This window comes from Micropterus salmoides, unplaced genomic scaffold, assembly GCF_014851395.1.
Source record: "Micropterus salmoides isolate LMB-PRFRI ecotype aquatic unplaced genomic scaffold, ASM1485139v1 Ms_hic_scaffold_1, whole genome shotgun sequence".
Classification (NCBI taxonomy): Eukaryota; Metazoa; Chordata; class Actinopteri; order Centrarchiformes; family Centrarchidae; genus Micropterus; species Micropterus salmoides.
Window position 1 is genome coordinate 8,026,543 of NW_024040040.1, and position 12,297 is coordinate 8,038,839.

At 39.7% G+C, this 12,297-nt stretch overlaps 1 protein-coding gene and 1 non-coding gene across 6 annotated transcripts in view; one reads left to right on the top strand and one right to left on the bottom strand.

Moving 5' to 3' along the window:
• The window catches only part of LOC119900970 (cilia- and flagella-associated protein 47-like), a 69,813-nt gene that overhangs the window by 11,718 nt on the left and 45,798 nt on the right, over positions 1–12,297 (bottom strand). For 4 of the 5 annotated variants that reach the window (XM_038716356.1, XM_038716341.1, XM_038716371.1 and 1 more), the window contains exons 52-63: positions 11,272–11,445; positions 10,493–10,604; positions 9,857–9,910; positions 9,626–9,723; positions 8,118–8,293; positions 7,754–7,861; positions 6,185–6,296; positions 5,600–5,704; positions 2,272–2,428; positions 2,072–2,155; positions 1,149–1,296; positions 135–319 (exon numbers count right to left, since the gene is read on the bottom strand). In XM_038716356.1, coding sequence (XP_038572284.1) covers positions 135–319; positions 1,149–1,296; positions 2,072–2,155; positions 2,272–2,428; positions 5,600–5,704; positions 6,185–6,296; positions 7,754–7,861; positions 8,118–8,293; positions 9,626–9,723; positions 9,857–9,910; positions 10,493–10,604; positions 11,272–11,445 — 1,513 coding nt within the window. The remainder of the gene's footprint in view (positions 1–134; positions 320–1,148; positions 1,297–2,071; positions 2,156–2,271; positions 2,429–5,599; positions 5,705–6,184; positions 6,297–7,753; positions 7,862–8,117; positions 8,294–9,625; positions 9,724–9,856; positions 9,911–10,492; positions 10,605–11,271; positions 11,446–12,297) is intronic. The other variant, XM_038716362.1, reaches the window with a different exon arrangement.
• trnag-gcc lies at positions 11,736–11,806 on the top strand. Its single transcript has one exon. It is a non-coding gene; the product is annotated as a tRNA-Gly (tRNA).

The window sequence follows — 12,297 nt, forward strand, 5'->3', positions numbered from 1 at the left end:
TCTGCTTTTTCCACCTCTGACTATGAGGACAATTCCCGACTACCAAACAATGTCAGACTTAAATCATGACCCTCTATATAGTGATATAACAGATATTGCAGGGCCACTTGGACTCTAAAAATCCTGGCACACACCTTCCTGTCCTTTCCGGACTTGAGTCCCCGGCACACATCCCGTTAGCAGTACATCCACCTTCCTTTCCAGCTGGCAGCCCGCTTCACAACAGACCACGCCAAGTGGTGAGTTCTCAACAGGCACCTCCGTGGGAATCCCACAGAGAGGGTAAATCCAACAGATGGTTGACAATTCCTGCTCTGACCTGAAATATCGATGGAGGGCATTTTTTACACAGTATTTATAAATTAGCAATGAATCAGTAGTGGATTTAAAAATATACCAGGCAACTTAATAATGTAGGATACCTAATGCCAGGCCCACAGCTGCAAGAAATCAGAGTAAAGTGATTTGATTTTTACATTTTCATAGGGCTGAGGACACTAGCTTCTACATTTATTTAACTGAAGACAAAATGGACTGAATACCCAACCTTTATCTCTACTAGTTGTCATTAGTCTGTTAGTCATTTTGAGCAATGCTGATATGTAAAATGAGGAGATGTAAACACGTGTTGGATTGATTCAGTGATCTGTATGTAAAGTATGCATACGTGATTAAGAGTTCTGCACATTGAAAACTGAGCCAAAGCCATTGTACAGTGCTGTAAAAGTAATGGATTGCGGTGCCTTCGCCAGCATGGGCTTCCTGGGTGTTCAAGGTGTGAAAAAAGGAGTGTGAATGTGTTTGTCAGTGCTTGAGCCCTGTGATAGATGACCTGTCCAGGGTGTACCCTGCCTCTCACCGAATGCACAGCGGGACAGCTACTAGTGAGCCTGAGTGGGTATGAAAAATGAATGGATGGGTACATTATTCTGCTCGCACTGTTGTCATACTCTCATCTCAAATACCATGTATGAACATCTTTAATCTTCAAATACTGTACTGAGCAGTAAAGCTGCTTTACTACTCTTCATTTTGTTTGCAGTGACAGACTTTTCAAAACGTGCCTGGATGTAGGAATAACAGAAGCTAATGAGTTTTGCTGACTCGGGTATAACTTTTTAGGCAATAAATAAGACACACACAAACACCTCATGCTGTCTGTATTGAAGGTACTGCTGTTGCTCGGGCTGCTGAGGGGCTTCATAGTAATGCAGAGCCAGGCTTGTTGTAGATCCATAGAGATAGATGCAAACACCACAGGCACATCAAAACTGGCCCCTTCACTGATCTGTATACCTGCAGCCAAGATGGAGGACAGACACACAGTCATCACCAAGTTTTCTGGCAGGTAACCAAATGAGAAATACACTGGAAGCCACTCTGGAAGCCATGGCTCATTGAAATGCATTGCAATGGTTCTCATGTGGACATCTGCAAAAAGGTCGATTTCTAGTAGACCAAAAGCAACACACTTCAACTTCTTTCCTGGGATGTAGTCTCAGGTTGATTTATTTGCAAACTGATGAAGACTAAAAGCTCTCCATATTCCTACTGTCAATTAGTGAAGCCATAGGGCACAAACACGGTCCACGCAAAAACAGACATGAAGCAATGAAGTGTCATAAACATGCCTATGTTGAATACCGATTCTCCTTAACACATCCATGACCATGATTAGGACATGTCCAGTCAGAGCTTAGTCGAACTGGTTAGCCATAGCTGTTTTGAGGGAAGTGAACCCAAACAGAAATGGCCAACTTTGTCTTGTTGTTTCATGCTATTGCATTCATGCTCAGACTGCAGCTCGCCTTTATGTCATTTTAAGATTTTTCAGGTAACACTCAAGTATGCAACACGTGAAAATGATCTTGCTCTGCTCAAAGTATCTGGAAAACAAAGCAGTGAATAGCCACCACCGGAATCTAATTCTACAAAAAGTATAATACTAACAATGTTAGTATATTTTAGGGTTATTGTTTTTAGTTTTGGGAATTGCATTTGCCTAGTGGAATTGGCTTATTGAATATTTTATCATACTGATACTGAAGAGTTATTGTATCTGTTAACACACCTTCAGTTTGGCTCAGAGGGATAGAGAAGGCCTTCTTATTTGTAGCAACTTGATGGCACTTGGGGGCTCCACTCGGGTCCTCATCTGAGACATGAAAAAATACCATGCGCACACACAGCATTAGGAACATGTCTGAGTGTGCCACGTGCATGTAACAAGAACAAATGAGTGACAAAGTGACAACAAGAAGTGCCTGTGACCTGTGAGTGTGATACTGAGCATGACTGGGAGCTCAGTGGGGTTTGTGAAGGGAATGGTGATGGAGGCGGTGGAGCCAATTACGGATGAGATGCTTGTAGGCTCCTCGCTCTCCGGTTTAAGTCCACGCCCACTTAACAGTACACACCATTCCTGCAACTGAAGACAGACAGAGACAGATTAACACATGCATACGCGAGAGGCCGGAGGGAGAGAATGAAGTAAAAAATGAGAAAGCGTGACGGGAGTACAGAGGAGGTTAAGACAAAGAAAAGGTGTTTTCAAGAAACTTAGAGATAGAGTGGCAGTATGCACTGAACAGTAAGCATGGGTGATCTGGCAAACAAAGTATCACAATAAATCATCATTCATCATCATTCATATATAAGTTGATATCAATATACGGTATGTCACAATAGGCTGTTGAGCTTAAAGATTTCCCTAAAATATTAATTCCCTAGTTGTAGGACCTGCAAACAGAAAATATATTTGAATATATAAATCATCACAAAAATATTCGACCTTGCTGGAATAAATCCACAGAAATCCATGTCTTCAGCCAACAATAGTTTGACATTTTGGGAAACGCTCATTCCTTAGATTAATATGAATGCACTGTCATCTGTGTTAAACATGAAACTACAACCAGGAGACAGCTTAGCTTAGCATAAAGACCGGAAATAGGGAGAAAAAGCCGCCGGGCTCTTTCAGATACCAGCTCCTCTGAAACTCATGTTGCGTGCTGGACTATTTCTTGGCTGGGCGCAGTGAATGTACAGATTAAGATGCATGCTTTATAGGATGTACATGCAGAGGGGGGTGCAATGGGTGCTTGAGCACCTGCCCCTTTGCCCTTTGATGCCCAAAGTGCCCTTTTGTCAATGAAAAATTTTATTAATTATTTTTTTAATTTGTAAAGGTTCTTTTGTGAAGGCCTGCCGAATCAAGCTATTAGTAAAATGAATTAATAATAATTTTGCAGTAAATAAAATGACCCAAATTATGACCTTTCACCTGATGACCTCATCCGTGACAAGCCCTCCCGTTCACACACCATTAGTGATTCAGCAGCTCTGCCTACAGGACACCTGCGATTCCGCCGGTAAGAGGGGTTTGCCGCAATGTGCTTGTTGTGGATTGTTGGATGCATTTTACAAGAAAGACGCAAAGAGAGCAGCACAGTAGTTGTATATTGCTGTGTGTCGCCTGTAGAAGTAACGTCAGCTGCCGACAGCTAACGTTGCTTCTGCACCCAGATGAACAAAGGTGCTCTGTTCACTTCGTTCTTGCTGTTTGAGGGAGAAAAGTTTCACGGGCGTCGCGAGGTCTGGTATTTTTTTATGTAATTTGACTGAAAACCTTTCACTTGCACTAGGATTATTACAGTAACTTCAAATAATTATAACAACATTGGTAAAACAGGTTTATTACTTATTCCTCCGAATTATAGCCTACTTATCAGCCCTTTTTAAAACGATCATTTAAGTCAGAACAGTATTTGAATAGATTTAATAGCAAACCTATTATATGAACTAAATAACTGGAAATACATGTAATAATGTCAGTGTCAATATAAAATAAATAATATTCCTGACATCAAAGCAAAGAGTGAAGAAGAAATGGCCCTATATAGATTTCAGACAAAGGTATGAAATGTTAATGTGAAAGGTAAATGCTACTCTGTCATGGTTAGTATGGGCCAACAGAATGAACACACACACACACACACACACACACACATCTTTTTATATTTATGATTAGACATATAGTCAATCGAAATCCAAATATATCTCTGATTCACAATACAATATATAAAATCATTATCACAATATTGCCTACACACACACACACACACACACACACACACACACACACACACACACACACTGTCTATAGATTTGTCTCACTCTTACCCCTGCCTTGGCTAACCTCTTCCTTTCTCCCAGTACTGTTTCTTTCCCAGATTATTTCCCACACTTTTTTGAACCTGGTATCTTATTTCCTCCACCTGCAGCTCTCGGTGTGCAGCAGTCTCTGTTTGCATCTGCCTCTTATTTTCTCATAGCAGCCAGCCTTGGCAGTGGCTGCAGCACTACAGCAGGTCAGTCATAGTGAGCCAGTCCCAAGCACTGTCAGCAATCTTTACATCTTGTCATGGTCACATATTTGTTTCATCAGCTAATATATCTCCTATGTTTGTTATAACATCTCTAGTCACAGATCACCTCCAGTAGTATCAGCAGCAACAAAAGCAGCAGCAGCAACATCCCCAGCAACCCCTCAACAGCAACTGTTCCCTGTAAGTTATGTCAGCCCACCGTGTTTTAAAGCTAGAGCTGGGTGTTCCCTGTGTTTCTTTTTCAAAACTGTGTCACAGCATTTGCTGATGTATCGATACAGAAGCATCTGTATACGCATATAATCAAGGAATACATAACAATATATTTCTGTATCGATATTTTGAGAACAGACCTTTTATGTGCCCCTTTTATACTTTGAGCACCTGCCCTTCCAAAGGTCTCTGCACGGCCCTGCTTTATAGGATGGTGATGCTTTAGGTTAGTTTGTAGTATTTCTCATTGCTACTGGCGCAGGTTAAAAACAACAACCAATGTTTCATGTGGGACTCTAAGTAGTCTAACCCATTTGGGACTGTCTCATATACTTTGTAGCTGAACAGGGCTTTAAGTACACAAAGTATCTTGAGTCCAGCCACATTTTGTTACTTATTCATCCACAGTAGGTCTTTATGATTAAGGCTGGTGACTTTTGATATGTTGCTATGTTTCCTCAGTCGTCTCCCATCTTCCTCTCCATATCAGACACCAAAACGACATCATGCGGTGTGTTTAGCTAACTCAAACCACCCTGCAGTGTGTATTTTGGGAAGTGGGCTATAAAGTACTGCCATTGGTTGGGTTAGCGATAGCTTTGTTTCTGTGATGTGATTGGTTGGTAGTACAGCAATGTAACTTCCTGACAATATATCCAAGTTTCTAGTTATCACAGAAATGTTTCTATCATTGCTTATGTTTATTTCACTCTGTCCTAGCGACCTGCCCTCTGTGCCTTAAATAAAACGTACAATCTGGGATAATGAAAAGCTTTATGAGGTAATCTGATTGCTCCAAGCTTTATGTGGATGATTGGGAGTGACGAGGCAGTAAATAAAATGAGAGCACCAGATTAAAGTAATTTAAGAGGAAAAAGAAGCGAACGATCCCTCCACCCATGTGTGTCTGAATGTGTTCTTGTGTGTGTGTGTGTAGGCAGGGCACAATGATTTATGTAATCCATTTCCTCTCTGTGTTCGTGTGTGTGTGTATACACCTGAGGGCATGTGAAAGTGATCTTTGCCGTGTGGTTCCCCTCTCCGATGGATGAAGGACTAAAACGGACACCAAGCTCAGTGGAGGAATGGGGCTCCACTCTAAGCTGGAACGCACACACACATGCACACACAAACAAGCAAACAAACAAACAAAGGGAATTGCTTTCATGGGGACAGAAAGATAGGATAAACAAAGTGACAAATCCTTTTAATCACACTGCCAGGCAAGCCACAGCTTTCCAACGGATATCCTGCAAGTCTTTTCCTTCCAACTGACAACAGTGATTCTTGTTTGTTTTAGGATATGTGTAAAAAGACAACAACTGAGTTATCAAAAGTCTTAATTTACTGTATTGTTCTTTTAAGAGATTAAATCAAATGCAAATACAATACCATATCCACTGAACAGAAACTACAAAGAACATCAAACATAATGGTAAATCAATATCCCCAGGGGCAAGAGCAAAGTAACTTCAGATGTATGTTGTGACAAATTAAGTTTTATTCTGAAATAATGGGATGGAATACTTAACAGATAAAACTGAGGATGAGGCACGAAGGTGAATGTGAGTGTGTGTACTAACAGTACTAACTGAATCCATTTCCAGTATGTAGTTTCTGGGGTTACTGTTGGCTACAGTTAGGTCGAGAGTATCAGCTGTTGGGTTAACCAGGGGAATGGTCAGTCTGCTCCACCTGACACACACACACACACACACACACACAAAGTTTTATTCAGTGAGGTGAAAAACATACGAAAAGATTAAGAATTTTTGAAAGTTAGAAACTGTAGAAACTTCCAAATATCAAAGAAAGGCTGTAAATGTTTTTAAATAATTACTTTCTACGCCTTGTAAATATGGTCAGTATTATCAACATGTACAGTAGTTTAGAGTACAGCAGTGCTTACTCTTTGTCTGATGATGAATAAATTAAACAGTTAATCTAAGGCTCAAAAGCACAGATAACCAAAAAGGGCATGGAGTAAAGAAACCAGAATCAGAATCAGGTTTATTGCCAGGTACATTTGTACATAGGAGGAATTTGCCATGGTATAAATTGGTGCTTACAGTACACATGAACATGAATAGAAATATACAAAAAGTAAGGAGATCACAAAATGTATACCACAATTACAATAACACTATAATACAATCAAATGAATGCTTGATGAGGTCTATCTGACCCAATGCTACATTTATAATTTACAGAGCTAATTAGCAGTGTGTGCAATTAATATGCGGCTATAACTGCCATTCATTTGGCTGTTAGTGTAGTAACAGTTTTAAACTCAGAGTGGACACATGCTTGTTGTTTCACATGCTTGTTGTTTCTTCTTCCTCTGACGTTAATATCATGGTAGACAAAGTTACTGTAATCACTTGTAATCAATTACTTTTGTACCTGTAAGGATACTGTAGGAATGATTACTAAATTTGTCCAGGTGGTCTGTTTAAGCAGCAGTTTTCTGAACTGAACCCGCTCAATAACAGGCTCGCCGTGCAGCATAGCGTAACATGGTGATCTACACCAGCTAAAAGTGAGCCAGCTTTGAGACAGCAGAAAGTTATACCCAAAGATAGCTGTTGAATTAAATACTGTCAATACTGCGTCTTTATCTTCTCAAACCACATCTATATTACTCCATATATATGAAGTTACACTGTAAAGTCTAAACTAGAACCAATACTTCTGACATTTCTTAGCTGCTTTATAAATTATTTATATAAATTACAACAGATGAGAGTGCTTCACAAGCTCCATCTGAACAGCAGTAGATTGGACCCAAGGACTTAAAGATTACCGCTGACCATGCTATAGTTGTGTTCTTCTCTTTTGACAGATTCTCCTCAGATAGAAAGTCTGTATCACCAACTCATAAATGCGGGCCAAGGGTGTACTTAAACAGTACTCTCCTGCAAATAAAATTTAAGTATGCTGCTGTTATTGTGGGATGTTTCAGAGTCCTCTGCCCCACGATTGCTGAGCAAAATGAAGCAGAGAGGGAGCCTAAAAACACACATCAATGAGGGAACATACTGATGGGGTCGCTGGCATGAACAAATTCACAGTGGTGAATACAATATGTGTGTTTTAATTCCTAGCCAACAACCCTGCAGTGAAATAGTGTGTGTTGGTGTGTGTGCACCTACTTTCCCAGCTGACAGCAGGCCTGTGGTAGAGTGATGACTGGGGGAGGAAGAACATAAAGCTCCAGTTGATACCAGAACTCCCCCACCAGCTCTGACTGGAACACCACACTGGCAGAAAACACACACCAAACCTATGCAAATACTGTACCACATATTCACAGACAAATAAAATGCTGGATGTATTCCATTACAGTATATTGTATTCCAAACAATGAATGGGCATGATTGCAAAATGGTCTCAAATTCAGGCCAAGGCATTTCATGAACAATGATCTTCACTTTAAATGATAAACTGTGTAGAGAAACTTTCTTCTTCTTCCTCCTTTAAAGGAGGTCGGGTCAGCTACAGTGCAGTGGGTCTTACCTGCCTGTCCTCTTCCCTACTCTACCAGGGGAGAACATAGCTTTGTAGGTGAGTTTCTCCTGTGGGGGAATTGAAATCCATTTGGCTCCACTCAGGTCGTCTCCTTCCAGGTACACATCCAGCATCATCAGCTCTCCTCGTGGGTTACTGACAGGAATCTCTATGGAAACTGAGCTCTGGGAAGACAACATTTCAAAGATGATGCCTGTTTTTGCTTTTTCTTGTGATGTTCTGATAGTCTTTTGATCCAAGTGTAGAGGGAAGATTAAGTTAACTCTAACAGTGGCTAGCAGCAAAAACACAGCTTCAGGGCCTGAATGTTACAATTGTAATAATAATACTGAACTGAATTCACTCTTTTTCTTTCTTTCGATATAGATCAAATGGTCAGCTACAGAACATTTCACTTTATGCTAGTATGAATTAAGTGTCTTGCTTACTAACAAGTGGCTTGACCAATCTCAGACCACTAGACCACCACGACACTCACAGTTATACTGAATTTGTGTTTCAGACATAAAACATGGTACTAGGTCATTATCATTATACATTATCATTATATAACACAAGGTTGAATAATAAGAAAAGTCCCTTCACGCTACACAAACATAACTTAACAGATAATTTAATGTGTGTCATGACATATAAAATAAATAAAATAAAATAGTTATTTAAATACATATATACATACACATGTACAAAAAGTGGCACAGATGAAAATTGTGTGGTCTCATGTAATATGTATTAAAAGGCTTGCTGTTGAGAGGTGCATAATATGGTAAGAGGGAACGGAAATGCATACTAATAACATCAGCAGCGGATGAATCACTACTGAGTGACCACTGCAGCAGTGTTTAATCAGCCATACAGAGGGAGAGAGACTAGCCAGGTCCAAAGAGAACAAAAGAACAGACGAAGAGTGAAAAAAGGCAAATTAAAAGATTCATGATGTTACTTTCCCAGAGTTTTCAAATCAACACCACAACACAAGATTGGAAGAGAGAAACAACAAGCTGCTTTACGTTTCTGATTTTCTCACTGACCCTCTGCTTATTTTTCTTTTAGTATTTAAAGCTCACAGCAGCTCCTAACCATTGTGATATTATTACATGATTGATGTGTTTACAGAAATAATCTAGTCAACAAAGTTTAAAAGTTTTACCAAAAATATCCCACAACTTTTCAGTCACTAATATTTATGTTTTGTTAATATTTTTTGTTTAATTGACACCATTAGGTCACATACTGTTTCTTCACAAATGACCTTCCTCTTGAAAAATGAATACTCCAAGCCTTTTCTCTTTGATCAAATTTTGTGTTGTGACATGAGCAGCACGTGTCCAGTCCTGCATCGGGTTCTTTGCTGTGGAGCTCAGATACATCTGTAGTTTTAGTAAATACCCAGCTGAACTGAAAAAAATGTGGTGATGCAAATGTTTGCGTCCCTGAAGGTTATTTGCGACAAGGTTAGTAAAACAAAAAAAAAAGTGTATGTTTGTAGAATTTACCTGAGCTGCACACTGTACATCTATGACCTTGATGGGCACTGCTGGCTCACAAATGATCTCTAGAGAAAAATGCACCTTGTAGTGTCCACGTAAATTCCCTGGATGACAGGAACACATATTAAATGCAAAAATGTGTACACACACTTCACATGGAAGTTTTCCCCCCCCGGATTTTATTATAATGTGAAGTATTTTTGAAGTTTTATTTAGAATAAATAAAACTAAGCTTACCTTTTTGTGTGTCTGCCTCTTGCATATCATAATTTTCTACAAATGACACAGAGCCTGCAAGAAAAGTAGTGGACAAAGTGTTCAGTTTAGTTTTCTTTTGATTGCTTGTTTTATTCATGAAATTATTTATATATTCTTTATTTAGGTTTGTAGTTAATTAAGCTTTATTTGTATTTTATTAATTTACAAATGTTTTAAACATCATTGTTCTGTCTTTTCGTCTTATCTGTGTGCTCGATAACATGCGCAAACAGGATAAAGCCAGGCTGTAATGACAGATCAGGACAGCGGGAAAAATCAATGGCCACCAGCCTGTACACCAAACTCAAACTTACAGGATAGTACCTATTCCCTTTGCTCCAAATTCACTTGCAGCAGCCATCTGACTTCTACAAAAAAAGAAACTAGCCTTATTTGACTTCATTGTTTTATCATTATTCTGTCTCAATGTCATCTAATGTGTTTTATTTGGATTATGTTGATCTGAATCTGAGGTGTTAAAGCTGGCATTTAAACTACAGACACCAAGAATATGTGTTTGTGTGTGTCTGTTTAAGCAGATGTAATAGAATATAATAACCAAATGACCCAGACATTTGAGCACAGCTGCCTTCCACGTCACATCCTAAAAATCACCTGTCTGTTTTCCTCGATTCCATGGTGTCACAGCCAGAGTGTAAGAAGAACTTTGACCAGGTTTAATCTCCAGGGAGGTGGCTCCACTTACAACAGACAGGTCTGTCTCCACCTATGTGCATGTGCATGTACACAAACATACAAGACAGAAAAAAACTTAAATAGACACTCGCTCACTTGCAACACTGTCAGACTGTAAAACCACAAGAAAATTCATTTTGTGTTCTACAAATTTAGATATTCAAATTATACATTAAATATGATAAAACACCAACATGCCCATGGTCCTTAAATATATATATTATTTATTGTTTTTCACAGTGTTGATACCATAGGTGAAGTAAACAATATACTGATAGTTATAGAGAGAATTTAATAGCTAACTATATAAGTAACAACTTTAGGGGGTTGCTGTAAAGATTTTTTACAGACATTCATGGTCCCCAGAGGATGAATCCTACTGACTTTGGTAATCCCATCACTGTTCATCTAGCTCATCTGTTGTGTTTCTACTCTTATTTTAAGGCAATAGGAAAAATCTTACTATATGTATTATTATTAAAAATGCCTTTTCTCATTTCTCTGTTCATCGCCAACACTCATTCCTGTGCTCATTCTATTTGGTTCACATGGGAAATCTTTTTGGCAGTACAAACATCAAACTGCCTGTGTGTTCTCCTTTACAGTAAATGTGTTGTGTAGGACTGTTAATGTGTAATTGTGCATCTTTGTCAGCAAGCAGCAGTATGTGTGGCAGTTATCTGCATGTGTGGTTATACCTTGAGAGTGACTTTGTTCTGGCTGTAGTTGGGGACATCTAGCTGTGTGTGTGTGGTTTGACCTACAGGGCAGTGTAATACCACGTGGTCCACGGGCAGGGGGTGCTCTCCCACTCCTCTCAGGGTAAACATGTGCTCAGTGCCGTTGCAGTCATTATGTAAGGACAGCTTGCCCTGTGGGGGTAGGGATGAAGTCCAGGCAGTCAAACACACACTATTGGTGTTAAGTGCACACACAGAGGAACAAAGGCAAGCAGACTCTCATCTGCAGTCGAGCACTCTCACCCTGACACAGGAACGTGGCTGATTACAGAGTCCAGACAAGTGACTGTGTTGGAGGGAGAAAAACCAGGCTACTGAGGCTGTGTAGTGTGACAGGCAAACAAAACAAGAATGAACACAGCGACTGCCTGCAGCTGCATGTCTTCTATTTAAGCACCACCCCCTAAAACACACACAGCAATGCATTGGTGGTTCAGTGGTAGAATTCTCGCCTGCCACGCGGGAGGCCCGGGTTCGATTCCCGGCCAATGCAACACACTTTTTTTTCCCCCTCCGTTATTGACTAAGACCAAGAAGTGGACATACATACATTAGACAGTCACTAGATTGAGAATAAAGAATCACTTCTACACCAAAATGTGGATACAATTTATAAAAATCATATATGAGTTTCTTTTTCACAGTACTTGAGCCAAACAAAAAAAAAACAACAACTATACTGCTCAGTTTTGTGTCATTTATGGGCGGTGCTTCTGTCCTCTGCTCGCTCTGTTTATTTGTTCATTACTTAAACAAACTCTAAAAAGTGCAACCACATGGGCAGATGCAAGCGTGCTTTTTGTATACTTTGTGTCTGTACAGGCAAAGTCAGATATTCTGTCAGATATAAAATGAAAAAAGCTACATCAGGTCAAGTTTTGTAAACATGGGTCATAGAAATGTGGTCTTAGGACTCCAGGTTCTGAAAGCAGGTCCTGAAAATGGAGCCACTGTTATCAAAAGAATGTTTCTCAAAAAGATAAA